Source organism: Hirundo rustica, chromosome 26, assembly GCF_015227805.2.
Source record: "Hirundo rustica isolate bHirRus1 chromosome 26, bHirRus1.pri.v3, whole genome shotgun sequence".
In the NCBI taxonomy this organism is placed as follows: Eukaryota; Metazoa; Chordata; class Aves; order Passeriformes; family Hirundinidae; genus Hirundo; species Hirundo rustica.
In genome coordinates this window covers 4460835-4483598 of record NC_053475.1, presented here as the reverse complement: position 1 = coordinate 4483598, position 22764 = coordinate 4460835, and the positions used below count along the sequence as shown (strand labels likewise).

The window sequence follows — 22764 nt, the reverse complement described above, 5'->3', positions numbered from 1 at the left end:
ACCCCAGGGTGCTCCAAGCCCTGTCCAACCTGGCCTTGGACACTTGCCAGTATCCAGGGGCAGCCACAGCTGCTCTGGGCACCCTGTGCCAGGGCCTGCCCGCCCTCACAGGGCAGTGAACCCATCCAGCCCTGCCCTATGGCAGTGGGAGCCATTCCCTGCGTCCTGTCCCTCCAGCCCTTGTCCCCAGTCCCTCTGCAGCTCTCCTGGAGCCCCTTCAGGCCCTGCCAGGGGCTCTGAGCTCTCCCTGGAGCCTTCTCTTCTCCAGGTGAGCACCCCCAGCTCTCCCAGCTTGCCATGGGTCAGTGCCAGCCCGTGGCAGGATCTGGCTGCCCCTCGCCTTCCCCATGGCGTTGCTCAGGCTGGGCACCACTCTGGCACAGCCCTGGTGGCACCTACCCGCTGGAGGAGGTGCTGGGCAGTGTCCTCCTCATGCCGGTGCTGGAGGGGTTCAGGTCATAGGCCAGGTGGCCCTGCAGCTCCCCCAGGGAGAAGTTTGGCCCTGTGCCTGTCACCACCGGTGCTGCGGGGAGAGAGGGGGGTCAGTGGGGAGGGGCTGTTGGGACACTGCGGTGCCCAGGCAGCCGAGGGTCGGGCTGTGGAATCACAGTCACACTCACTTCGGGACACCTGGATGAGCTCGGTGACGCTGAACACCCCCGAGGTGACGAAGCTTTCCTGGAAATCTGTCGAATCTGTGCGGGAGAGAGGAGGGCGTGCTGAGGGGGCAGCAGGACCACTGCTCCCATCCTGCACTGCCTTGTGGCAATGTCTGAGGGCACCCCAAATCCCCATCTGTCCCCCTCCTCAGCCTCCACTCCGCTCCCTGCTCCAGCAAGAGACTACCCCAGCTGGTCCCCTCTGCTGAAGATGCCCCGGACCTGCTCAGTGCCTCAGTTTCTCTGTGGCTGAGAGTGCTGGCAGGGCTTGGGGCTGCACACCCACCATGGGACCTCCATGGCAGCTGCTGTCCCCAAGGGCGGTGGCCTCAGTGGGACTCTGCTGGGTGTAGGATGAGGCTCAGGCTACACCCAGCTCATAGCAGGGGCCAGGCAGTGGCTACCTGGGGCTGGGGGACACCAGAGCTGTAGCTCAGGCAGCTTGACTGTGTGTCATGGGCCCCCTTCCCCCGCCCTGGCAGGGACCCCGGGGACAGGCTGGGGTGTCCCTTGTCCTCTTGCCCCAGCCCTGCCCGCTGCACTCACCCAGCGTGATGGGTTTGCTGTCCTCCTGGTCTGAGCCAATGCCTGTCCGGGGGCTGCTGCTCTGCTCTGCATCTGTAAGAGGAAAACCCACCAGGGTGAGCCCCCTGTGCCAGTGTCAGCCCCTGTGCCAGTGTGAGCTAGGGCTGCCCACCAGCTGACTGACCCCTCCTTGCCCTGCTGGGGGAAACTGAGGCATAGGCTGCCCAGCAGCTCTCACTACACAGTAGGGCCACCACCAAGCTGACATGTCGCCCCCACTGAGGAACAGTCACCAACCAGCCCCCCTTGCCCTCCCTGCCAGTGACAGGAGCAGGGACAGCCCCACACACAGGATCTGGGCACTGCTCCCTGCAGGAGGGGAACCCCAAGTGCTGGGCCAGGTGATGATCACTTGCCCGCCTCCTCTCCTCTCCTCTCCTCTCCTCTCCTCTCCTCTCCTCTCCTCTCCTCTCCTCTCCTCTCCTCTCCTCTCCTCTCCTCTCCTCTCCTCTCCTCTCCTCTCCTCTCCTCTCCTCTCCTCTCCTCTCCTCTCCTCTCCTCTCCTCTCCTCTCCTCTCCCCACATCTGTGACCCCGTGCTGCCCCACCAGGCAGGGGTCACCGCAGCACGGCATACCCTGTGGCACCTTGTCCTGCAGGGCTTGGGGCAGCACCTGCTCTGACCCCTGGAGCCCTGCCCTGCTCCCTCTTGGCTAAAAATACCCTGGTTCAGACTCTGAGCTCAGCGGCCTTGGCACGGCCTGGCACAGCCCAGACGCTGCAATCAGGAGCATGCTTCTTTACCTGGATGCTCCCAAAGCCCTTCCAGAACTTTTGCCGTACTCCCCCCATTCTCCTCCCTCCTCCTGCTTCTCCATTCTCCTCCTCCCACCCCTTGGCCTTCAGCGTTTCTCTCTGGCAGCCTTGGCAGATGTCAGGAAAGGGCTGAGACAATCCAAAAACACCATCAAAACCACGCAGCCGCCACTGCCAGCCCATGCGCCCGCTTTGGGATTTTTTCCTTTCTTGCTGTTCTTCTCCTTTTTCTCCCCTCAAGTCCCTTGCATTCACATGTCACTCCCAAACTGGTTATCCTCGGCTGGGCAAGTTATCCACACAGGATAACTGTGCCCCATGCCATGCCCATGCCACCCCCACGCACCCCTGTGTGCTGCCCACTGGGCACATTATCCATGGGGGCAGTGGGACTGTGCCACCTCCGAGCCTGACACCCCTGCGTGCCCACATCCCCTGGCACTGCTCAGCGCCAATGCCAAATCAGCCATTTTATCTCCCCGCCCAGCTGCCGCGATCCCCTCCAGCCATCCCGTGCCAGCCTGGCACCACGCTGGCAGCTCCATGGCACCTTGCCTCGATGCTGCTCAGCACCACCAGCCCCCACCCCCGGGCCCACACCCCTGGCTCCCTCCAGGCAGCCATTTTAGGGAGCAGAAACTCCCCCTGGAGACAGGCACAGGGTTTTTTTTCCTTCCCTTCTCTCCATTTCTCTTTTTCTAACCCTATTCCCCCATTTTGAAGCATCCGCGTGCCCAAGCATTGGGGCGTGGGCAGCGGGAGAGAGCGGGGCACAAGCCAGCTGGGACGGGGGGAGTGGCAGCGGGGACCCCCCCGCGCATCCACGGCACCGCGTGGCCGGACGTGGCCCCTCCTCGCCTCTAAAAACAACAAATCTGGCGGCAGCTCTGGAAGTGGTTACTGGTGGAGCCCGGCCAAGGCGCGGGACGGAGGCTGGCGGTCACAGCCTGAGGCCGGCCCGGCTCCCCACAGCCCCCCACCGTGGCCTCAGGGCTCCCCGGGACCCCACTTGCCCCCCAGATGGCACCCACTTGCCCAATCCTGGGGTGCTCGGCCGCTGGGTAGCCCCCCCGGGCCGTGCCTTTGCCTGGTACCTCTGAGGTGCCCACACAGCCCTCTGCTCAGCCCAGGGACCTCCACCACTGCTCGTCCTGAGGTGCCCCCATGGACCCTGGCCCACACCAAAGCGCCCCAGCATGGTCCCTGTTCCCCCAGGGCACCCAGCGCTAACCGTGGGCACCCCCCGGGTGGGCCCCATGTCCCTGTACCCCCAGACACCCCACGGCACCGCCGACGACACCTCACCGACCCCTATTCCTAAGGGACTCTTCGGGGACCTGCCCCCAAACCCAGCACTCCGCCGCCACCCACAGCAGCCCGAGCAGCGCCGGGGACTTTGTGGAGCTCGGGGCTTTGGCAGCAGGGCCGGCCCCTCGCAGCACCGCCGGGTCCGGGCTGATGGACGCAGTGGGTGCGAGGCCGGGCCCGCGGGTTCGGCGTCCCGGGCGCTCCCCGTGGCTGGGCGGGCGAGCGAGCCAGCAGATTTCTGGCTGCCTCCTCGGCGTGGGGCGGCCGGGCCAAGCGCTGCTCTCACCGCCATGTGACGGCCGCCTGCGCCGGCTGGCGCGCTAAAATGGCGAAGGGAGCCCTGGCCTCACGGGCCTCGCTCCCCACAAGGGGTGTTTTGGGGAGACTCCAAATCCAGGACCCAACAAGTGACTCGACTGCACCAGAGAGGAGAAAGAAGCCTGTAAATCTCCCCCGTGCCCCCGCTGCTTCAGTGAGCCCGCGCCCTGCACACCCCCTCAGAGGGCCGGGATGGGGCACGGAGGTGGGGGTGGTCCTGCTGCCACACTGCGGGGGCTCACAGGGGAGGGGATCAGTGCCAGGGTCGTCTCCGGCGAGGCGGAGGAGAGTGCTCAGTGCCCGAACAGGTCGATCCAATCTCTTTTAAAAATAGCCAAGTGTGTGCCCGGGGCGGGGGGGGCGCGGGCTGCCTGGGCTCTGGGCCGCGCTGGCAGCCTGGCCCCGTGCCACCCATTGAATTATGGATCCCGCACCCCGGCCCCGCTGGCTGGCACGGTGCCCCCGGGCCCCACGGCGACACCCGCCCGCGGCCTCAGCGCGTGGGAACGACCCCCGGGCAGCAGGGCCGGCCCTGGGGGGTGTCACTGCAGCCCGGGTGCCCCCCGGGGCTGGCGCAGCTGCGGGAGAGCCCTGGCTCGGTGCCCGAGCGCTGACGGTAACAGGGCACGGTGTTACCGGCAACGGCGCGGGCGCAGGCGCAGAGGCTGGAGGATGCCGGGGGCTGGAGGAGCTGCTGGCGCCGGTGTGAGCAGTCCCAGCCCCCCCATCGAGGGCAGCAGCCTTCCTCCTCCTTCGCCAGCTCTGCCAGCCGAGGGCAGGGCGTGGGCAAGGGTTCTGCAGGCTTCTGTCCCGTGCCTCAGTTTCCCTTGGGGCTGGCTGGGGAGGAACTGCCCCCCTGTCCCATGTTCCGTGGCCACACAGCCCCGGCACCTCCTCAGGTGTCGCTGCACTCCTCTGCCTGGCCACAGCGACAGCGTGGACCAGTAGGGCCCAGAGTGTACAGCTTGGTCAGGATGGAAGACCCCTGGAGACCGGAGGAAGCCAATGTGCCGTGGGGTAGATCCCACTGCAAGAGCTGGGGCAAGCGAGGCTGTAGGAGGCTGTGAACTGGGGGCCCTGCCCTGTCACACCCCCCGAACTCCTCGTCCCAGTCTCACTGCGACCCCCAGGTCCGAGCGGCGCTGCCCGTCCCACCGTCCATCCCTCTGCCGCCAGGCTGGGGTGGCCCTTACATAAACCCGGAACAGCCCTGCTTGTGTAACCTCCTTTATATAATACCCTGAACCGCCGCGTGTGCCGGGTAAATCCTGGCTGAGCCGGGCCGCCCGGCGCGCCGGGCCGCGGGACCCCCCCTCCCCGCTCCTCAGAACGCCCCGGCCCCCGGCGCCCCTCGCCACGCCCGGAGCGCTGCGGGGCCGGCGGGGCGAGGCGGCTTTGCTGGGCCCTTAGCCACGAACGCTGCGGGGGCGGCAGCTCCTCCTCCCCCTGCCGAGCGAAGCCCCGGGGAGGTCCTGGCCGGAGGCATCCCCCGAGGTGGCGGGGCGGTGGCGGGGGGAACGGACGCGCCCCGCTGCCACGTACGCCGGCCGCGGCCAGCTGGCCCGGGCGGGAGCCGGGGAGGCGCGAGCACGTTGGCCGGCGGCTGCGAGCGAGCGGCGCTGGGAGCGAGCGGGTTTGTCCTCGGCCGACCCCGGCCGGCACGGGGAGATGGCAGCGGCCGGGGGGAACCCCCCCGGGCGGGCGGCGCGGCCGCCCCCTCGCTCAGCCCTGCCAGGCCTGGGCTCCATCCAGGGCTGCCGGCGCCCGCGGAGGCAAGCGGGGACAGATGGCAGCGGGGAAAGGGATGGGGAGAGCGGGACAGACAAAGGGAAGGCTGAGCCCCCCCCCTTCCCTGGGACTCTCCCCTGCGGGGTGCTGGCATCCAGTCCCTGCGCCCTGGGCTGGGGGCACCTGGGGGTGCAGCTGCAGGGAGGGAGGGGGTGGGAGAGAGGAGAGACGGATGGGGAAGGGAGAGAAAGGAAGGGGGGGGAGGGAGGGAGAAAGGAAGGAAGAAATTAACGTGGAGAGAAAGGGAAAGGAAAAGGGACAGGGAAATATGCTGCCACTATGTTGCTGCCTCACCAATCCCAGCCCAGCCCCACAGCACAGCCAGCTTCCACCCCCCGAGTCTGATGGGCCTCCACCATGGCGCCTCCGATGCTCCCCCAAAACCAGTCCCTACATCACCACTACGCAGGGCTGAGGTGGCAGGTTCGAGCCCTCCCCAGGACTGGTCAAGACTCCAGTGTGGGGGCCAGTGTCACAGGGGACTGTCCTCATGCCCCAGCTGGCAGTGCCAACCCTGATCGGGGGTGTAGGGACACACCGGGGGCTCGCCGGCGTCTGTTCCCCCCCCCTCCCGCGGCCACGGGTAGGAGGGAGCACCGTGGGCATCTGCCTCCCCAGCTGTCCCTTGCCAGCGCAGCACGATGCCGGGCACCCGGCCAGGATGGCAACTGCGGCCCCGGGGAGGGCACGGCGCTTGCCAGCGCGGGGGGACGGCGGGTGGCGAGGGCGGGGGGCGGCAGGTGCTCGTGAGAGGAGCTCGCTCATCTTTTATTCATCGGGTGCCTAACGGTGCGCGGAACCGCTCTGGCCCCTTGTCCCCTCCGGCGGCACAGAACGTGGCACCCTGTGCCAGGTCCCGGGCAGGCACCGCTCACGCTGCCGGGGCCGCCGAGCTGAGCTGAGCACGGCGCAGCTCGCTTCAGCGGTGACGCGAGGCCGGGGCTGGCAGCGGGCACTGCGGGGAAGCCGTCCGACTCCGGCACGCCGCCGGCTCGGCGCACTGCGGGAGAGCCGGGGAAGCCCTGACCTCCCCAAGGTCGCCGGCACATCGATCCGGAGAGCTCGAGCACATGGAAACCGCCCCGGCCGTGCCAGCGCCAGCCTCGCAGCGGGGCCGGGCTCAGGAACGGCGGGACCGCGGGCAGTGACGCTGCAGAAGACAGGGGTGGCGGGGGGGTGGCAGCCTGGGGAGCCCCCTCCCATCCCGCCTCTGCAGCACGCAGCCCTCAGGGCAGGAGCTCAGCCCCTGCGGATTCTCTGCTGTCTCGTACCCCTGTGTCCTTTCTTGGGGGGTCTCCTCCTGGACTTGCTGTTCCCCCTCAACCCTGGCCCCCCGGCTGTTTGGGAGCAGAGATACCAGTAACAGTGGGAGGGGTTTGCCCCCGTTCATCTGTGTGCTGCGGGGTTCTCCAGCCTGTCTGCCCGCCGGTGCCCAGCTCTGCGAATGGCAGATCCCAAATATTGTGAACCCCATCAATCTTCTCATGACCCTGGCGATAAATATTTGCGCGGGGGCTGGCGGAGCGGCGGTGCCCGGGGAAACGCCTGCCCCTCCATCTGGAGGGGCTGAGCAGACGCTTGGCACGGGCGGCCTGGCATGGCCGCAGCGCGCCTGGGAGGAGAGCCCTGGCACGGGCTCCCTGGCAGATTGGTGCCATCTGCCTCGCACCGCACCCAGCGGCGAGGCTGGCGGGGGGAGATAAGGGGCTGCCAGGCGCTGCGAGACGCAGATGCTGCCACAGCGCGGGGGTCCCTGCCTCCCCCCAGGTGCTGTCCGCTGGTGTTGGCGTGGCCGGGGCTGCCAGGAGCTCGATGCCACCCTGGGGCCCACTGCCTGCTTGCCCTGGGCACCCATCTGCTCCTACCCCGCTCGGCCTGGGGGCTCAGCCCAGGGGCACTGCCGGGAAAAGCTCGCTGCAGGGCAGAGCCTCGACCCCCTGCCCCGCTGAGCATGATGGCTGGGGGCGGGGGGCGCGGGCAGAGAACCTCAGAGGGTGTGAGGGGCCAGCAGTGACCCTGCTCTGCCTCCGCCCGGCTACGGGAGCCTGGCGTGGGGGTGGGGTCCAAGGATAGGAACTACCAGCGTGGGGATACAAGGACGGGAGGATGCATAGATGGGGAATGCAGGGATGGAGGCACCACGGTGAGGGTGCAGCAAGGGAGCCCGTGGAGGTGGGGAGCACTGGCGGGAGGATGCGGGGAGGGGGGCACTGTCCCCCCCCTCCCCCGCCCGACTGGCTGCTGCCGACGGGAGCTGCTGGGAGGAATCTCTCCGTAATTCTCCGAAGGTCCTGGCACCATCGGCTGGGGAGATTGATTACCATTTTACTGCAATGCTTTTGACTTTCACCAGCGACCTCCGAGCTCCCCCCAGCCCCCCCGCCCCCCCCACCGCCGCACACCCAGCTCTGGGCTGCAGCGCTGTCCCCTCCCCCACTGCGGTGTGCACAGCCCAGCCCTCACCCAGCCCCGCACCCATCCCGCACCCAGCCCCGCTCCCGTCCTGCATCCAGCCTTGCTCCTATCCCGCACCCACCCTGATCCCGTCCTGCCCCAAAGGTACCGGGGTGCCGGTCGCAGGGCTGGGTGCGGGATGGGAGCGGGGCCGGTGCCGCTCTGGGATACCCGGACCTCCCTGCACCCCACGGCCACCCCCGGGGCCAGCAGGGCAGGGACGGAACCTCCCCCCAGCCCGGCACAGGTCGTGCGTCAGTTTGCCCACGGGGGACACGGAAAGCCGAGGACAGGGGGCAGCGCCGAGGGGCAGATCTCGCCTTTGGGTCTGGGGGATCCGTCCGGGCGCTCAGCCCCTGCCGAGGCTGCCCCAGACCGCGGGTGGGGAGCGCAGGGCCGGGGGCTCCTCCATCCCCCGCCTCCCCGGCGTTGCCAGAGCAGCGGCTGGGAAATTGTGCTGACACCGGCAAAACCGGGCGGCGGGGGCGGGGGAGCGCGGGCGCACGTGCTCGGGCTGATAACGGGGGGCTGCGGGGGCTGCGGGGAGCCCGGACTGCCCGGCCGGGGGGGCCCTGCGCGGGAGACACCCTCCCAGCCCCTGTCTTTGAGGCTGGGGATGCTGCGGGCCGCTCGGAGGAGCGGGCAGGCAGGAGGGAGCAGGAAGGAGGGAGGAGGCAGAATCAGGCAGGAGGGGGCAGGTAAGAACGGGCAGTGTGCCGGGCAGGAGCAAGTAGGAGGGGGCAGGAGGGCAACATGTCGGGCAGGGAGAAGCTCAGTGAGCCCACAAGGCTGTGGTACAGTGATCCCCAGCACGCCTCGAGTGCTGTCACCAGCCCGGCCATGCCATGCGGGGTCCCATCGATGTGGTGGCTTCTTCTCTGCCTCAATTTCCCCACCAAGGTGGGAGGTCGGAGACCCCTCCCATCAGGCACAGCCTGACAGAACATGCCCACTGCGGGCTGGGACTGGGCCATGCCCAGCAGCCAGTGCCAAGCACCCTGCAGCACCCCAGGGGTCCCAGGCTATTGCTCTTGGCCCATCCTGGTCCCCCTTAACCAGGGCCAGAGCGACCTTAACAGTGAAAGTGAGAGGCTGCCAGGCCTTATCGGAGAGTATTTACAGCCGCTGTGTTCCCAATTAGACAGTCAGGTGACTGTGGCTGCTGGGGACCCAGACACCGGGGTCAAGGTCGCCTGTGGAGGGGCGGGGGGTGGCAGAGGGGCAGCCACCTCCCGGGGACAGCAGCTGGACACGGCATGGCCAGGGAACCTGCCGGCACAGCACCCCAGTGAGACGCACCAGGTGGCACGTGGGGACCCCACTGCAGATGCTGTGGGGGTCCTGGTCCCTGCCTTCAGCTTGGCCACTGCAGGGCTCCCAGTCCAGCATCAGAGTGCTCCCAGTTCAGCCCAGTCCAGGGTACTCCAGCCGAGTGTGACGCTACACCTCCCGCTGAGGCAGCACAGGGTGCCCCCAACGCAGCATGCAGCCCCCAGTTCAGCCCAGCATGGCCGTGTCTCAGCCCCGTACAAAACACCCCATTCCCTCCCCAGGTGCCCAGGACACCCACAGCCCCCAGCCTGCACCCCGGGCTCCCCCATTCCCAGCAGTGCACCCACCCTTCCCAGTGCCCCGTTGGGTCCGTTGCTGCCCCGGAGCGGGCGAGTCACATGCACGGGCACGGGTGCGCGGCGCTGGCAGCACACGTGCCCACGCTCCGGGAGACACGGCCGGGCAGGCGGGTCCTGGCTGCACATGCATGGGCAACCACCGCTGTGCCCCACACCAGCCCGGGGTCCCACCTGGGCCCTGGGGCAGGGTCTGGCCCTGGCTATTCCCTGCTGGAGGCTGTGCCTGGCTTTTCCCCAAAGCCACGAGGGCCTGGTAGTCCTGCCAAACCCCTCCTCTGGGTAGTGGGGGGGGTGTCACATGCCCACCCTGCCTCAGTTTCCCCAGTGACACCCAGCATGTCCCACGAATGGCTGGGCAGAGCGTGTGCCCACCGTGATTCACAACACTGGCACCTGATTTGCTGGCACTGCTGACACCACGGTGGCCTCTGAGGTGTCACTGTCTGTCCCTGGGCTCTGGCCAGTACCAGGCAAAGAGCCACCAGTCCCACGTTCCCCCTGCCGTGGTGTTGATGAGGGTGGGCTCACGGGGGTGGGGGACATCACCTGAGGCTATGGGCATGGGCAGGAGGTGCTGCCAGGAGGGGACCCACATCCTGCTACCCCCACACACCGGGGTAACCTGACCTGGCCAGAGACGGCCGTGAGCCCCGTGACTGTCTGTGAACCAGCCCTGTGGAACAGCCCAGCCCTCACCCGGGATCACACAGCTTCTCCCCTGGTTCCTCACACACCTAGGGGTGCTGGGGGAGTGGCAGGGCCTGTGCAGGACCCCAGCTGCTGACAGGGTGTCTGTGCCAGCATGTTACCAGCCACAGACCACAAAGGTCTGTGCCCAGGTAAAATACCTGCTTAGGAGCTTCCCCTTCCCAGCATGCGGGGAGGTGACATGGGCTGGTGGTGAGGACAATGGCTCAGGGACCCAAACTGAGACCAGCTGCCTGCACTGCACATCCTGACTCAGTTCCCCCCTTTTGACTGACAGCTTGGAGAGCATGTTTGACCCTCCTTGCTGCAATGAAAGCAGCCAGTTCTCTCTGCAAATCCTCTCCAGCAATGAAAGCAGCAAGTCCATGGGTTCCCCAGGCAGGTGAAGGGCCAGGACCAGCATCCCCTCAGGGCACAGCAGGAGCTGCCCTCACCAATGTTATTGCTGTGCCCGCCCCAGCCGGCCTCGCTGCCCCGTCCCCGCTCTGGCACCGGGGTTTGCACCGTAGCCCATGGCAAATGGCCACTGCTGGACCTCTCCCAGCTCCAGCCTTTGGGGATGCACCAGGAACAGGCTGCCCCTTCCCTGCCCAGGCTGCCCACCCACTCCTCTCAGGTAGGCGCAGGATGTGGGGTTAGCTCTGGATTCAACCCCCAAAACGCCATGCTGAGAATGCCCAGAGACAGAAGCATCCTCAGGGACATTTGCATCCTCCCGATCCCGGGCAGCTGGGATCAGTTCTGGCTGGGGGAGAGGTGCCAGGGTGGGGGCACCCACCCAAGAAGCAGTTTGGAGAGAGGGAAGCATTGCAAGGTCTGCAATGGGGAAGGTGTTTGGGAGCAGTGTCCCCAGCCGTAGATGAGGATGGGACAGATGGGGAAGGAAAGCTATAACAAACCCCCCCGAGCTGGCTGTGGCAGGGCACAGCCAGGCTCTGCCCTGCAGGCAGACGAGCACCCACCTCTCTCACGGACGAAGTACGCCAGGTAGAGGTCGAGCTCCTTGACAGAGACGCTGATGTGGTGGGGCTGGACGCAGAGGATGGGGTTGGTGCACTGGCCCGACTTGACCAGGCGCTCGCCGTCGGTGCTCTCCAGCGGGATCCCTTTGAAGAGGATGACCATGACCAGGTCCAGCCGCCACACCTTGTCCGCCTGCCGCAGGCAGTCGATGCGGCGCATCTTGCCTTTCTGGTCAGGGTTGGAGAGGACGCAGCACGAGGGCTTCTTGCCCGTGATGGAGAGCACGAAGTCCTCGCGGCACTCGGGCCGGATGTCCTTGCGCAGCTTGGCCAGGAGGCGCGAGGCCCATTTCTGCTTCACCTCCGGCTTCTCGCTCAGCAGCTCGTCCTTCACCGCCCTCTCCTCATCCTTCGTCATCCTCTTCTCATGCTTCTTGAAGTACTTGCGCTTGCGGGCCTGCAGGTTGAACCAGGTGTAGGCAAAGGCCCTGACGTGGGGGAGCAGCGCCTCGATGAAGGGGTGGAACTCATCCTGTGGGAGCAGAGGGACAGGGGGTCACTCCTGGCCAAGTCCCTCCAAGCTCCCTCCCGCTGTGGCTGTGGAGCCCTGGGGACCTGCCAGGCTCATTCCCACTGGGCTGCGTCCCAGTGCAACCAGAAGAAAAAGCTGTGGCAGAGACACATGCCCGCCAGGGATGGGGATCCTCTGACTACACAGTGAGTTGATCCCCACTCCAGCAGACGTCCACAAATCCCACTGGCTGCCATTTTCCCGGGTCAACAACCTGCGGGGAGTGGCTGGGCAATATTGGAGCCAGTGCTGCAGGGGGACAGGCACCTGCACAAGGTTGGCTGCCTCAGCAGCACCTGGACCCTCTCCCCTTTGCAGGATCTGCTCCCACCAGATGCAGAAATCCCACCTGAAATCCCAGCTGACACTGTGCCCACCAGAGCCGCTGTGCCGGCGCTGCCAGACCACAACACCCCAGCATCGGGCCCTCATGCCTGCAGCATGCCGGGTGCTCCTGTGTGAGCTGTGGGTGCCTTGGACCTCTCCACTCCCTCTGGACCAGTGGGAAACTCCCCCAGTTTGCCCCAGTTGCAGCCAGCCCGGCGGCTGGCGCCTGGCCCGGCACACAAGGCGTGCTCTGACTGCCTTTTTCCATTTGGTGAGCGCTGCTGGATGAGTCCGGCCCCAAAAAGAAAACAAGGAAAATGCATCTCCCTCCCTGGCCCCTCCTTCCCGCATCCCATTTTTTTTCCAATTTGGAAAATCAGTGCTTCCTGGCTGGGGGGCCCACAACCCCACCATGGGATGGAAAAGTGTTGGGAGCCTTCCTGGTGAGGAGCAGCACAGCTCGGAAAGCAGCAGGCAGAGGGTTGAACATCCCCCGTGTGTAGCCAGGGCAGCACCAAACTGGTCCCCAAGATCAGGATTTGGCCCTTGGGGTCCCTCATGACTGTGGGGAGGAGGAGGAAGGAGCTCAGCTGGATTCCTGGTGCAGGGTATCAGAGCTGAGAGGGAGGTGGCTGGTGGCAACTGCCACTGCCATGCCACAGGGTCATGCCTGGGGAGGGTGGTGAGGGCAAGTGCTGCTCTGAGGTGGGGAGGCGGCTGCGGGCAGGAGCTGGGAAAGGACAGAGCTGTGCCTGTGGGATGGGGCGAGTGCTCCAGATGTGGCCCCGCTCATCCCAGAGCAGCAATGCCATTCCCTGGCTGAAGCAGCTGTGTCCCAGAGTGACCCTGCCTGGAGGGAACAATGTCCCCTGAAACGGGCTCCCGACAAGGATCGGCCCCATACAGAGCCTGTAACTCCCACTTGTGCCCAAGCCTAGCACAGATCCCATCACCCTAAATCTGCTCCCCCAGCACAAACCCTAACAACAGCCAGTGTGGCACAGCCCTGGGTGCCCCCTGAACCAGTGACCCCAATACAGACTCTGCTGTGATGTGGCACAGACATCCCAGTACAGACCCCACTGTCCCTGAACCCAGCACAGACACCAGTAACTGCCAGCCCCAACTCCCAGCACAGCCCCACTAACCCCCCCAAAAGTCCCTGCAAAGCACAGATCCTTCCTCACGGGACAGATCCTGCCACCTCTGGGGCCACCTGCCCCTGTCTGGACCCAGGGCTGTGGCCCCACAGGTGTCCCTCCCATGCCCAACAAGGGACAAGCGCCTGTCCCCTCACTGGGGAGCCCATTGGACCCACAGGGACCCAAATCTACAAGACAAACCCATCCTAACCTTGGGGGCCCGTCCCAGTTCAGGGGACTCATCCTGCCAGAGGAACCTCTCCTTGCCTGGAGAACCCCTTTCTGCCCGGGGAACCTGTCCCCGCCGGCTGCTCCCGGGGCGGCCACAGGGTCTGGTTCCCGCTTCCCTCCCCAGCAGCAGCCGCTAATTCAGTGCAGCTGGGCAAGGGCTGGGCATGTGTCTTAAATCAGGGAAGAAGGTCAAAGAAAAGTAAGACAGGAGCCGAAAAAAGCAGCAGCGAGTTCCAAAAACAATACTTGGCCGGGGCGGTGGGCGGCTGATCTTCCTTGGTGGCCGGTTATTCAGACGAGCCCGACAAATTGCTGCCATCCCCTGGCCCCGCCACCCTCCCCAGGCAGCCGGCAGCAGGGCTGGCCGCAGGGCCGGGGGGACACCGCGCCATTGTCCTCGTCCCTGCTCTCCGGCTTGGGAAATGCCACCCCAGGCAGCGCTGCAGGGAAGCGTGGCAGGAACCAGGTTATCCGGCTCGGGTGAGGCAGCACCCTAGGGTGCTGTGTGTGCTCGCTGTGCGGCCCGGGGGGTGCTCGGTGCCCTGCCTCGGCACGGCAGCGGCAAACCCCAGTTTCTGTGCCCTCCCCCGCCACGGTGAGGGAGAATTTGCAGAGTTCTCGCTTGCACCCACAGCTGAGACCCTCCAAAAACCCGCTGCGTGCAGGAGCCCCTGCAGCGCTCGGGGCCCCCGAAGCCATCGCAGCCCCCCCACCGCGGCTCCCCGGGATTACGGCAGGCCGGGAGCTGCACCCAAAGCCAATCAGCCCCTGGCCAACTTTCCCTCCCGCCCGGCTTAACCCGCGCCGCGATGCCGCGGTTAAGCCGCTTTAGCGGGGCAGGCGAGGGCGGCTGGGGGGCACCAGGACAACCGCAGCTGCTGGGGGCTCAGGGGACGCGGGGACCGTCCCCAACCGTGCAGCCAGGGAGGCCCTCGGCCGGGCACACCACCCCGGCCGGCAACAGCCAGCTTCACACCGGACCCACTTGGGAAGGCGAAGGCAGGGACACCCCGTCCGTCCATCCCAGTGCCAGATTCCCACCGCGTTCCCCCCATCCGGCAGCCCGAGTGCCGGCAAAGGACTGGTTAAGTGTTTCTCCTGCTGTTTTTCCTTTGCGGGGCTGGGAAGCAGAGACGTGCTGCAATACCCCAGACGAGGCTGCTCCCGGGGCATTTCCGGATGGGAATCTGGCAGCAGAGCCTGCGCTTGGGCCTCATCCAACCCAGGCTTGTAAAGCCCTGCAACCCAGGCAGGAGCACGCCTGCGTCGGGTGCTGCCGGCCCCGCTCCGGGCCCCCCTGCACCCCCTTTCCAGGGGCTGCTGGAGCGCTGGCTTTCCATGCCAGGTGCTGTGAGGGGAAACTGAGGCGCGGGTCAAGCCCGGCTCTGTCTTGCGGTGGAGCGGGGAGAGGAAGGAGGGATGCTCTGCGCGGAGCTGGGCATGCCATGGAGGATTAACTCCGCAGTCCAGGGCTTGGCAGCGCCAGGGATTGGGAAGGGGCACAGCTGAGCTGTGCTTCTGCTGCCGGCTCGGCAGCGCTGGGGCTCTGTGCTCCGGGGACCTCCACCCTGGGGACACGGGGGATGCTCTGTGCCACGCAGGGACACAGCACCTGGCACGGGCACTGCGGCATGGGCTGGCCACCCTCCGAGCGTTCTCCGCTCCAGCGCCTTGTCCAAACAGGTCGGGCTCAGTGAAACAGCCTGAATTTTCCAATGAAAAAAAAAAAAAAAAAAAAAACCCCAAAAAACCACGTTTCCTCAGGAAATTCCGGAGCAGTTTTCACGGGGGAGGCGCTGGGGTGAGGGGCAGAGGAGGAGGAGGAGCGGGACGGGAGGGGTCAGACACCTCGGCAGTTGGTTTTGCTCCTCACCAGCACGGCCCCGGCTGCGGGGAGGAGCGGGATGCGATGCGGGACAAGCTCACATCGCAGCCCCGCAGGGACCACACAGCGTTTACTCTATGAAAGGATGCTCAGCCGCCTCTCCAGGAGCCGCGCAGCCCCGAACCGCTGCCGGCTCCCACGGCCGCCACTCCTGCCAGGTCCTGCTCCCCGAGGCCCTGCGAGCCCGGGCAGGGGCTGGCAAGTCGGGCGCCGGGCTCCGTGCCCCCATGGGAAGCCTTGGCGTGGTGGCAGGGGGGAATGCGACTACAGAGGTTCCGGTAATCCTGAAAATCCCGGTACCTTAAAAAGGCAAAGCGGGGACTTGCTTTCCCCTCCCCAGAGCCCGCAGATGCCCTTAGCACGGACCACAGGGCCTCTGGTAGCCGCTTATAACTGTTCTACGAAGCGGCTCTGGGTAATGAGTTAACCTGGTAATGAGACCTGTTGCCGAGACAGATGCAAATGATTGGGAAGTGCTCATTAGAGGGGATGGAAGGAGGCACTTAGGCCCTGAAAGGCACCCAGCCCTTCCCGGGGCCGCCCTGCACCCTATTAGAGCCCATTTTACAATAATTGCTCCAGAGGAGGAAATCTATTTGGATTCATCATAAAGTATTTATTAACAAGAGCTTATTCATAATTTTTGCTGCTCGCCGCTGTGGCGCGGCCGGGCGTCCCGGCCTGCTCCGCATCGGAACGCGGTTTCCCCGTCTGGGGCGGGGGCAGCGAGGGGGCACGGGGGCAGCTGAGGCTCCCAGGGCAGGTACGAGCTGTGCAGGCCTTACCTGTGCACAGCCGGCCCCACGACATCGCTGCCCGTGGGGCAGAACGCTCTGTCACAGCCACCTTTCCCCCCCCAGCTCCCGGCTGACCCAGCCCCTCAATTGCAAAACGCCTCCCGCAGCCCACGCCGGGGCACAGAGCCTCGGTGCCCAGGGCATCTGGCTGGCACCACTGGCACAGGTGGAGGCCAAGGCAGGACGCTGTGCAGCCTCCTCACAGCTTCTCTCACCAGATCCTGTGGCTTTTTGCTTCCCCCCAGAGCCAAGAGCATACCCCGGCCAACGTCCATACATGGCTGGGGGCTGTGGGTGGGCTGCACTGGTCCCACTATGGCTTCTGGTGGAAGGGTGAGCAGAGGTGGGGCAGAGAGGCGCTCCCGCCCCTCATTTGCTGCCGCGATGCTCAGCCCCACTCGGGATCAGGCGGGGAGGGGATGAGCGGGCTTGTACAGCCCCTGGTGTTCACCACGCACCCGGGACCACGGGCACCCCTCACTGAGCCGCCCGGGGGTCCCCGCACCTGGCGCTGCCCAAAATCCTGGTCCTGCGAGCCCCTGCAGAGCAGGCAGGTCCCTGTCGCCCCGGGGGCCGGGCCGGTGCCCACCTGCCCGTGCCTACGTGCCGGGGCGGGGGCGGTGCCCGCGCTCGCCCTCGCAGGTGCTGCGGCTGCGAGCGGGGGCGCGGGGAGCGCGCCGAGGCCGCGGGTCACAGGAGGCCGCGGCGGCAGAGAACCTGCCAGTTGCTTTGGAAAATAGCAGGAAGAAAAGCAGCTCGCTTGGCAGCCCCGGGCTCCGGTGCCAGCGCTGCCTGGGCCCCCGCCAGCCAGCGCAGCCCGCCCCGCAGACGGCAGCTGGGGGTGGCCCAGGTGGGATGCAGCCCGAGGGGGCTTCTCCGGTGGCATGGTACGTGCCCCGACACCGTGCCCAGCACCGCCTCTGGTGTGCCTGAGTGCACCCCCACCCCGGCAACAACTGGCATTGCCGGTCCCCGGGTTTCCTAAATGCACCCCAAACTAGGGAGCAGCGTGCCCAGCGTGCTGGGAGGGGTACGGATGCCCCAGGGATGTATCCAGTAGCAGCACGGCTAGCACTGGGTGGTGGAGGAGCCAAGAGGGTTCTGCTGAGGGAGACTCGATGGTGTGAGAGCCCAAAGCCACTCGCTGCCTTCCTGGAGACTCACTCGGACTTCCCAGGTGCCTCAGTTTCCCCAGGTGCCGTCTCTAGGCGTCCCCTTCCGGGTTTGGGAGCCGACGGCTCAGCCGCTTTCCCATGGTGACCCCACCTGCCCCCAGGGTGAGGCGCTGCCTTTCCAAAAATAAGGAAACTGAGGCAAGTCACCTGCCAGGCCGGCCCACAGAAGAGGCAGGATGCGGCGGTGACTGCTGAGGTCTGGGTGAGGTCTGGAAGCAGCACAGGGGAGCCCCAGCCCATGGCTAAAGAGATGTCCCCTCGTCCTGGGAAGCATCTCGTGGCCAGCAGCACCAGAGCCACGTGGCTTCCCAGCCGAAACCCCCGCGGGGCTCCAAGGAAGGGAAATGTTTTATGGAACTGGGGAAAAAAAAAAGCTTTGCCAACGGGTCCTGGCGCTGCTAGCTCCTCCGCCCTGCCCTGCGTCAGCGTGGGGCCCTGGCGGTGGCCCGTCCTCACCATCCCTGCTCCTGGCACATGGCGGGGGCTGCGGTGTCCGAGACCCAGCGCTTTGCCCCTCCCAGATGCCGGGCTCTCAGCCTGGGAGCTGCCCGGGTGTGACCCAGGGACAGAGTTTGTTTCCAGGAGCACAGAGGGAAACTGAGGCAGGAGATGTGCTGGGGCTGGCAGCACCGTGTTCACTCTGGGGAGGGGGCAGGTGGGGTCCCTGCAGCTCCCCCCGGGCCAGGGCCAGGGCTCTGAGCCCAGCTTTAGCCCCTGACGCAGGAGGTTTTATTTCCCTCCCAACGTATTTTTAGCCCTTGCCTGCTTTGTCCTGGCCTTTCTGAGGGAGATTAATTCCCCCCATCATGCACCATTAAAGGTGTAGGGGTGCAGAGAGGTGTCCCCAGCTTCCTCCTGGAGGGGACTGGTGCTTGGGGGTGTCTCTGCACCCTATGATGGGCAGTGCTGTGATGGGTTTGCGGGGCTCACTCTGCTGCAAATCCAATCCCTGGAGCAAGTCAGTGGTTAAAAATAGCCCCGGCCTTTTGCCGCGGAACCGGCGACCTTGCAGGAGGATCGGCCACCACAGGGCCCGGGAGGTGAAGAGCTCATGGGACCCCACCACAGCCCCAGGGCCTTTGCTGTGCCACGGATATGCCAAAGGCTCAGCCCCTCCTCCAGCCTCTCATCGGCTCCCTGGGTGCTCAGGACAACCTGCCAGGACCCTCCACAGCGAGATGGAGAAACTGAGGCACACGGTGGTGCCTGCAGATCAAAGGGGCTGGGCGTGTCCCCCACAGGGTCACCTCTGAGCCTGGCCAGGCCCTGCACCCTGAACACTGAAGGATGGGACTGGTTCAGAGAGGTGCGAGGGGGATATTCATCGGCTTTGGGCAGCTCAGCAGAGCCTTCCTGGAGAGATTCAAAGGCTGAGCCCGGCTGGATCCTATTTCGGGAGGGTTTTGGATGCCTCCCAAGCAACAGAAGTGGGTGGGGGCTGACCTGCACAAAGGGACTCTGTTCGGGACGCCGGGCTCCGGCGGTGCCCGGCGCAGAGGCTGGTGGCTGTGGCCGGTCCCCTCGTCCCCCACGTGACGGGTCAGGCCTGGGTTGGGGCAGGGGCGAGTGCCCTCCTCCCGTGCCGGGTGCTGTTCCCCACCTGGATGTAAACTGAGGCCCGGGGCGGGACTGCCCTTGCCTCTTGGGTGCCGCCGTAACCGCTAAGTGACACTGCCATACCGCGGAGACGGCCGTGCCAACCTGCCTCGTGACGTGGGCTCCAACAGCCACCCGCCCTGGGCTACTTGCCCAGGCTGGCCCCGAGCCATCCTCTAGGGGAGTCCAAGGTCCCCCAGTGGGGTCGGGCGCTTTGGGAGCCAATATCCCTGTCACAGCTCCACGATGGAACAGGAAAAACCCCTCGACAGGCCGGATCCCAGCAGCTCGATGCCACCGCAGGGCACACTGGGGTACTGGCACCACCGGCCCTGGGACCGGGGGCCCTCCTGCATCACCTCACTCTCCCCCCACTGGCCACCTCAGGGTCTGGAGGGCTCCAGAAAGCTCGTGGGGCCGCAGTGCCGTCACCAACCCGTGCACATTGCACGCTGCCTGCCGCACGCAGAGCTGCGAGCGCCCACGGGCACTAGGAACAGAGACCTTGGGGTGGGGCCTGAAGTCCTCACCAAGGTGATGCTGGGTGAGTCCCTGTCCCCACATGGGACGCAGCAGTCATGGCTCAGCACCGGCTGCTGCTGGTGACTCCTCTCTCCAACCAATTCCCCACCGCAAGGCGAGGAAGCTGGTGAGCGCGTCCCGGTTCCCTCCGGCGGTACCTCAGGATGCGATGCAGTCATCGTTAATGCATCTGGACTCATTTATGGGGATGAGAAAATGTTTCCAGGTTTCCCACAAAGTCCCATTAAGATCCCAGTCCCACTCTATTTTTAGTGCCCTCATCAACAACGCCTTTCCCAGCCACCCCGGCGCTCCAGAGCCCCATGGGGCTGGCGGAGGCACCCTGGGCACACGCCTGCCTGGCTCTGCGGGGAGCTCAGCTGCACACAGACTGAGCGGCTGGAGGGGACAGACCCTGGCCCTGCGCTCCCCGACCCAGCAGCTTTGCACCCACGGCTGCACCCTGGGGCTTGGGGGTGCCCGAGCCTGGCATTTGCTTGGGAGCAGAGGAAGAAGGAAACATGGTGGGAAGCCGCAGAAAAAGCCACCCCAGGTCACTGCATCAGCGGAGGCTGCAGGACCCCACTCACCACGGAGGATGGAGAGCAGCCGGGTCTGAGCATCCCTGCAGGTGTAGAGTCACACCCTGCAGCACCAGATTGTCACTGGCGATGGGCAGTGGCTGGCCCGGCCAACCTGTCCATCAGCAACCCCCAGCGCCCTGGCAGCGTCTCCTCCCTGGCAGCGGGTGCCCACAGAGCTCTCGGTGCAGCTGGCAAGGGCACGAGGATCCTGCCCTCGGCTCTGCGCCCTCCCGGGCTATCTATAGCCATGACCTCAGCGAGAGCCGGGGCAGGACCCGGCTGCGCATCGTCCCTTCTTGGCAGGGCCACCGCCTCAGCCCCCACCCGGCACAGAACTGCCGCCAAGCCGAGCCTTTTATCCCGTACGTTTGCTAATCCGACAGGATTCGATGTCAGGGGCTGCCCACGGGAGGCTCACAAAGGCCGTTTCCAGGGGTGCTCAGCCAAGCGATGGAGAACGCCAGCCGGGAAGGGCAGACGGCGGTGCCGGGTGTCACCGCGTTAGGCGACAGGGTCTGACCCCGGGGGCCGGACGGGAGGGAGCGCGTGTGACCCGGCCGCGAAGAGGTCGAGCAGGGGACGTCCTTGCGTAGGCAGGGGTGACATGAGGACACCCCGCAGCTGCGCCCCGCAGGCGTCGGGGTCACAGCCTCCCGCAGAGCCGGGGGTCGTGGGGAGGACCTGCTCGCTCTGCGCCAGCTGCCCCGGGGGAAGCGGGGAAGGGGTGGCCCAGAGGAGGGGAATTTCCCCGGCTTTTTTTCTCCAACAAACTCCTCGGCTTGTGCAATTAGAGAAATTTGTTTAACAAACTCCCGGGGGAGCGGAGCGGGAAGGTGGGGTGGCGCGGGGCCAGGGCGCTGCTCACACAGGCCCGGCTCCCTCCCCGCCTGCGCCTTTGATCAGCGGCGCACTGCGCCGGGGACGGGAGCCGTGCCCTGCGGCCGGAGCCACGACGTGCCACGGAAATGCCCCGGACCCGGCGGACACGCTCCCCGTGGCAACCCTTAGCGTCCCCTCAACCGCTGCTTTGGCAGCCCCCTCCTCTCGCCACCCCCATTCCCGTCCCCCTCGCGCTCGCCGGGGTGGCACGACCCTGGCACCCCGCCACGCTCGGCTCCAGCCTCCCGGGCCGCAGGTGCGCGCACGTGTGTGCCCCGCCGTGCCCGTGCGCAGCGCAGGCTCCGGGCGCGCACTCGCCCGCTCGCTCCCGCTCTCGCTCTCATGCGATGCCATTTCCATCAAAAACTCTTTACTCGGCACTTTTCTCCTCATTGGTATTCACGCCGCGCTCTCGCTGTCCTGGCGCACAGGTTACTAAAGGAGATTTTGCGGCGCAGCGTGGCGGGGGTCACATTTCAGCCTGCGCCGTCTCGCTTTCCCAAATCGCTGGGCAGCGGCCAGGGCCGGCGGGAGGGGGTGCGGGATCCGGCACATCGCAGCTCCCGCCAGGCAACCGTGGGACCGAACGGCCTCGTCCGCTGTGGCGGCGGGGCGAGGCGGGCCGGCGGCGGCGGCTCTGCGGCACACGGTGATGGGTGGCGGCTCCCTGGGGACGGCCAGCAGGTCACCGGCGCTCGCCGTCCTCCCGGCAGCCCCACGGGTCTGTGCAATGTGGGAGCACCTGGAAAAGGGGGTCTGAGCGGAGAGGGGGGCGCACGCCAGGCGTTGCCAGCACCCAAATGAGCCCTGGGTGACATCCACCGTGCCCCTGGCGTGACTGTACCCCCGGGATGACACCCCGGGGTATGGACGGTGCAGTGGTGCCTCCCTTTTTGAGGGCTGGTTTGGGGAAAGGGGAAGTGTCTGGGTGGAAAACCAACATTTCTCTCTCATGGGCTTTTTTTTTTTTTTTTTTTTTTTTTTCTTTTTTTCCTTTGAAAGCAAAAATATTTCTTGGTTTTTAGTGATCAGAAACATGTTGGGGGTTTTTTTGGACAACAGCCGGTCAAATACCATTTTCCTGTGAAGGGAATGCAGGGGCCCTTTGCAAGGAGAGCGAAAGCCTTCTTATAAAACAAAATAAAACCCCCGGTTTTAAAAAAAAAACCACCTGGCTATGGACATGATTAAGTTCCCAGGGAAGAAGGGTCAGCAGGAGGGCTGGATCCCGGTGTTCCCGTGCCAGGCAGCGCTGCTGGAGTGGTGGCGGTGGTGGGGAGGGCAACGTCCACGGCAGGCAGCCCGAAACCCAGACCTGGAGATTTCGCCCAAAATGCTGCTCAGCGCTGGCTGCTGGCCGGGAAAGGAGGATTAATGTGCTTTTAGAGCAGCGGTGAGTTAACCGAGAAATCAATCCTTGGCAGTGGCTGGCCCCAGGTCCCCCAGCGCGTGAGCGCTGCCGCACCTGAGCCACGGGATCCTTTCCCAGCTCCTCTCCAGGACTTGGGAAGCTCCGGGTCTTGGCGGCCGGCGCAGGGCGTTGGGTCCCGGCCAAGCTGGCACAGAGAGCCCGGCCGCGGGGGATGCCTGCCCAGGGCCGACGTGACGGATGGCGAGCTCAGCCGCGCGCCCGGGTGCGAGCCAGGCCCCGGGATGCCCGGGGGTACCTCTCCCTGCAGCTGGCACATCCCAGGGGTCTGCATACCCCCCGGCGGCTGAGGTCTCAGGGTGTTAGACTGCCAGGGCAGGGAGGGAGGCTGAGCTCAGGCTTTTGCCTGCACCAATTTTGTGCATCCAAAAGCATCTCGGTGCCGAAAATCCATGAAGATTTGGCACTGGGCACTCCTGGCCTACCGTGAAGGGGTGCCCCACTCAGACTCAGCCCCA

General features: G+C 65.9%; 1 protein-coding gene across 4 annotated transcripts in view; it reads right to left on the bottom strand.

Moving 5' to 3' along the window:
* NFIC (nuclear factor I C) overlaps positions 1–22764 on the bottom strand; it is a 39101-nt gene that overhangs the window by 8654 nt on the left and 7683 nt on the right. For all 4 annotated transcript variants that reach the window (XM_040086921.2, XM_040086920.2, XM_040086922.2 and 1 more), the window contains exons 2-5: positions 11169–11700; positions 1206–1277; positions 621–695; positions 400–523 (exon numbers count right to left, since the gene is read on the bottom strand). In XM_040086921.2, coding sequence (XP_039942855.1) covers positions 400–523; positions 621–695; positions 1206–1277; positions 11169–11700 — 803 coding nt within the window. The remainder of the gene's footprint in view (positions 1–399; positions 524–620; positions 696–1205; positions 1278–11168; positions 11701–22764) is intronic.